Genomic DNA, 5,207 nt, shown 5'->3' with positions numbered 1-5,207 from the left:
TGTAATGTTCATTGAAAGGGAATATTCTTGGTTCCATATCTTTTGGAAATCCTCTTAGTGCAGTCTTGTCTGAAAGTGAAAAGAACATCGATCTCAAGTTCTTGGCCATATCAGAACCAGCAGTACTTACCGTTCTGCAATATTGTTTTTTAGGTTGGCTACAATGTTGTAACTTCCAGACGGCGCAATGTTGGTAAGGTGAGTTTATCTGGTCTTTAAGAGGTAATCTGAGTGGATTTCATTTTCTCATTTGCATTTGAACAGTTAACTTAATTTTGATGTTCTTAAGCTACATTTTTTATTATCTGCTAGGTGCGTGGCTTCACTTTTAACATTAACTCAGGAGTTTTGGAGTCTCTTGAGCTTGATTCATTTGGGCTTACCATTGTCCCTGCTAGTCTGGTAATTTGGTTGGACACCTACCTGTCATCTTATAGGCCATCTAAATCCTTTGAATCTGTCTCAGTATACCACTTATTCCTTACAGGTAAGCACATACTGTTTATTTGTCGAAGATGTGCTTGATATAGTTTCTGATACAATCGTGGTGCATGAAGATGCAATCTCTCGTGTTCAACGGTTAACACAGGTAAGCATTACTGATTGTTTCTGATAGAACTAGTATTGGACTTAAAAGTACCGATTGACTGGAGATTGAATCGTAATCGAAGCAACAACCTTGTTGAGTGAAAAATATTCTTAACTGAATGGTAGGGCATCTGGGGCACCCAAAATATGCAAGGACCTGGCGATCAGATAGGCGAGTACAACAGATATGGCAGGCGAAGAGCTAGGTCTGTTAAGAGACAAAATAGCCAGGGAAAGCCCATGGGCCGAAAGCTCCATAGGAAAACGCGAGATCCGGAGGATGAGTGGGAACTGCCAATGGAGTATTGACACACGCACACGCAACACTAGCTATCTTCCCGCCCTCAGAGAAAGAAGTGTTGTCCCGCTCGAAAAGTCCATTCTGCACCCGAGCTCATATGCTCCCGCATGAACAGTAAAATCGAAAAAAAATCAAAAAGTTTTTTGAGAGAAACATTGACAAAAGTTCTAAGTGCCTGCAAAAATTCATCATGAAATCACATTCCTGTAAGGCGTGGCAAAAAAAACAAATTCAGTGCTTCAAAATGCGTTTGAAAGTAGCTTTTTCAGAGTACTGTTTTTTTTTTGCCACGCCTTCTAGGAATGTGATTTCATGACTAATTTTTGCAAGCACTTAGAACTTTTGTCAATGTTTCTCTCAAAAAAAATTTGGAGCTTTTTTGAATTTTTTTCGATTTTACTGTTCATTTAAGCTCGGGTGCAGATTAGGCGCGTCCTGTCCCGCTCTTCTTGCTCGGCTACAGTAGGATATGTCAGGTTTTGTACTACTACATTATTGGAAGATCACGGGTAGGAAAGGAAATAGTTTGGCCATCTTGGGCGTGCTTTGGCTTGGTGGGTTAGTGAAAAGCGAGTATGTCTGCCGACCTCCGAAGTCCTAATTCTGGTACAGAATGACTCATTTGTGGCGAGCAGAGCCCTGGGCCCTGGTGAGTTCATTCTCGTGTAATGATGAAGTTTCTTTTGACTTCACCGACACTGAATGGCTGAAGTGTATATGCGTGTAATCATGTAGTGATGTACTACCACTGGAGACTGGATTAGTACTGCTAGATTAGTACTCTAGCTTTAGCCAGAAGGTCAAGATTCCTGCTATATACTCCCTCCTTTCCGGTTTATAAGGCTTAATTCGAAAATCTCACGAACCAAGATAGATGGTGAGTAGTGGAATACTTTTTGTAGTTTGCAAAAGCATCTAATTAATGCTCTTGTTTTCCTTAAAAAAGTATGTTTATCAATGCATTAATTGTAATGCATGCATGCATAAATTACATGCATTGGTCAATTTTTTCTTAATACTTGCATGCAATGATTTAATGCACCTTGAAATCTGAACATGTGATGGGAAACAACCAAATTGAGCCGTATAAAATGAAAAAACTAAAATTTTGAGATAAACCCTATAAACCGAAAAGGAGAGAGTATTTATAAAAAAAGAAAAACAGTTTGGTTTCTGAAAGGGAGGTATGTGGCTACTTCAACCACTGATATGATTTTTCTCTTTCTCTAAACTAGTGAGGCTGCGAGGTTGACCGACTCACCTGTAGGCTGTAGCATGTTGCGTAGTGACGGCCGACCTGGAGTGCAATTTTAGCATCCGGCGACCTACCCAGTACGTATCTGCGTGTGCGTGTCCCTACGAGCACGTACTTTTTTGTTCCATTCGCGGGACTGGATCGATGCATTGCATGACAGCGTTGACACATTTATCGGCACCAGTCTCTGCTGGCCATATTTATGGTTCCGACATCCGCAACAGCTCAACCCATCAAAGATCACTCATCATCACTGCTCAGGCAGTGCTGCTGCTCGAGCCGTTCGCTGGATCCATGGCGGTTTTCGCGGATCCATGGAATTACTCGCCGCGTACCGGTGGGATCCATGGAATCACTCTTTGTGCCATTTCGCTTTTAAATCTTGCGTCGAGTTGCGTTTTTTTTGTTATGATTAGAAAAAGGTCTCATGTATTGATTTGGGCAAACGGACAACGGCATGTGGGGTCTCTGTTCTAGAGGTAGCCGGCCATATGATCTGAGCTCACCTACACCCTGCTTTCCTCACCTACCTCCGGATTTCTCCTCAACCATATCAGTCAGTCACGGCAGGGTCGCAGTGTCCTTTTCATTAACAGCCAACCAAATCCACCAACCAACTGTCCAGAAAAAAACACAGTGCTCTGTGTTGCATGTCGTTCGAAATCTTCATCGACATTAGGTTTCTTTTATAGTATGTTGTAGAAAAGTTATTAGTAGCACAAAACTGCCAAACTTTTAACATGTGATCGGTGTGAATATACTTTCGCAATCTGCATTTGTTTTACTTTTAAAAATATAGTAAGTTTTCGTAGAAAATTAGAAACGGACTGTTAATCATTTTTTTGAGATCAACGCCATGATGGTTGATCTGATGCATCCATTAGAGATGCAACGTAAAGACTCGAAGTTTTCTTCTAAAAATAAGGACTCGAAGTTTTCAGATTTTCACCAATAGAGAGAAAGAGAGTTTTCACCAGATATGTTCCATTTGTTAATGCATGGTTAATCTTATGGCTGTGTCAATTATGTAGAATGAGAAACAGTGTCGCATGGATCGAGTAGCATTTTCAACTCCTTGCAAGTCCATAGAGTGAGAAGCACGCCATATCATACCATCACAAGAGCCAGTATCCAATGTGTCATGACGCAACACAGAACCATAAGGGGAAACCCCCAAAAGAAAAGCAATAAGATCCTGTTTACGCTTTTGCTTTGGCACTGTAACAAGTTTAATCATGAAGTGTCAATTATGTAGAGCAAGCATGATTGCATAAATTATGTTGGAACTAGAATGCGAAGAATGCGAAGCGGGATGGTGCTTGTGCGAGTCAGTTTTGAGGAAAATACAGCCGGGCGGCCCAAACTGACAGGACGGATGGCGCGGTAAGTGTGCGGTTACCCAGACGGGCTCCTCACATCAACTCTATACGTCCGGACAGACTGACACCCCCAATATCCAGCTCAAATCTAGAGCGGATATGGGATGCTTGGGCGCGTCCACATGTCGGTCTAGCCCAGCCTGGCCCAACAAAAAGCCTCCTTCGGACGAATCCTAGATTGAAGTCAGTCCACTCCACTCCACTCGCTGTGACAACGTCGAGCCGGTGACGTTGTCGGACCCTCCCACTCGTCGCTCAGCTCCGACCGCTCGCGCCCGTCCATGTACGCCGCCCACCACCGCAAGTCAATCTGCTCCGGATGGGGTAGTCGGGGCATTGCTGGTTCCTCGTGCCCATGTCGGCGCCAACGAGGATGAGGACGCCCGAATATGAGGCATGGGAAGCGGCGGGGGAGGCGCTAGCCGCACGTCGGTTGATCCCGAGGACGTGCTCCTCGTGTCGGTCCTCCTCTGCTCCCTGACAACGATGATGCCCCTCCGGCTCCTACGACGACGCTCCTCCGGCCGTCGATGCCTACACGGGGGGTATAGCCGCACCAACAATCACAAGGGGAAGGGGCTAGCGAGGAAATTGTGATTTGCTCCACCCTCTCCATTTTATCTATGTTTTTCATCATTTTTAATATTAATTTGCGTTGTCTAAGATGAACTTTGATCTTTTGTCCATCAATGAACAATGATCCTTTGATATCGGATGAATTTAGTTTGTTTGTTGTTATTAAGTGTATTTGTCGTGTTTATCCATGTAGCATTACATGAGTTACATGGATTCAAGGGTTCAAATATAAGAGGCACCACTGTAGGAGCAGCCAAATGAGGGATGTTCTGTCACATGTGGACCGGATTTGATGTATCCGGCTGATGCTTTAAGAGCATCTCTAGCAGACACCGTAAAAACGCTAAACCTGTAAAATTTTGGCGGGTTTACGGTTTCAAACCAATTTTATGTCCAGAACAGACCCTGTAAAAGTTCGTGAAACCATAATTGTTTTACAGGCCACCGAGAACGCGAGCCCCCAACCTACTCCTCCGTCCCATAATATAAGATCGTTTTTGAAATGTCAAAAACGCTCTTATATTATGGAACGGAGGAAGTATATTTTTACGGTTCGCGGCCGTCCTTACCAAAGGGCTCCAACCATCGATTTCTTGCGGCTCCGGCGAAGTCCAGCCTTCTCTTTTCGTTTCCTCGCCTCAATCCCAGAGTGCTCCGTCCAAATTCTCACGGCGACGCGCGGGCGATGTCTATTAGATGCTCTAAAAGGATAAAACTAGGAAGGCGGCAAAGAGGCTCGCGGTCGCGGAGGCAAGCACGCGTGGATAAAGGGGGCGGCTCGGCCCCACACGTTCGCAGCGTCCCGGCACTGCAGCATCCAGAACCACGAGCTGAGGGTTGGACGTGGCGGCGAGGTGCACCGAGCACTAGCGAGCACAGCCGCGGGACACAGCCGGCCGGTCAACCTCTGCCTCTCCCTATCCCGAGTCATTCCGTTGCGCTGTTATTTTACACCGCGCGCGCGCGTTTGACCGCGGACTCTCCCTCCTTCCCTCCCTCCCTCCCTCCCGTGTTCTCTCTTCTCTCTCTCGCTATCGCTCTCCGCTGGCAGCGCGCGGCGAAAGTCTTCCCCGCTGCGCGCAACCCCGTTCAGACCGGGGATCGGGGG

The 5,207-nt window shown here is 45.6% G+C and overlaps 1 protein-coding gene across 1 annotated transcript in view; it reads left to right on the top strand.

Moving 5' to 3' along the window:
- Positions 1-1,683, top strand: part of LOC123097550 (uncharacterized) — a 5,490-nt gene extending 3,807 nt beyond the window's left edge. The window contains exons 4-7 of the mRNA XM_044519321.1: positions 154-198; positions 313-402; positions 488-589; positions 715-1,683. Coding sequence (XP_044375256.1) covers positions 154-198; positions 313-402; positions 488-589; positions 715-897 — 420 coding nt within the window. The 3' untranslated portion in view covers positions 898-1,683. The remainder of the gene's footprint in view (positions 1-153; positions 199-312; positions 403-487; positions 590-714) is intronic.
- The last annotated feature ends 3,524 nt before the right edge of the window (positions 1,684-5,207 follow it).

Source organism: Triticum aestivum, chromosome 4D (genome assembly GCF_018294505.1).
Source record: "Triticum aestivum cultivar Chinese Spring chromosome 4D, IWGSC CS RefSeq v2.1, whole genome shotgun sequence".
NCBI classification, from domain to species: domain Eukaryota; kingdom Viridiplantae; phylum Streptophyta; class Magnoliopsida; order Poales; family Poaceae; genus Triticum; species Triticum aestivum.
Note: the sequence above shows the minus strand (reverse complement) of the source record. Positions and strands in the feature narration are given on the sequence as shown.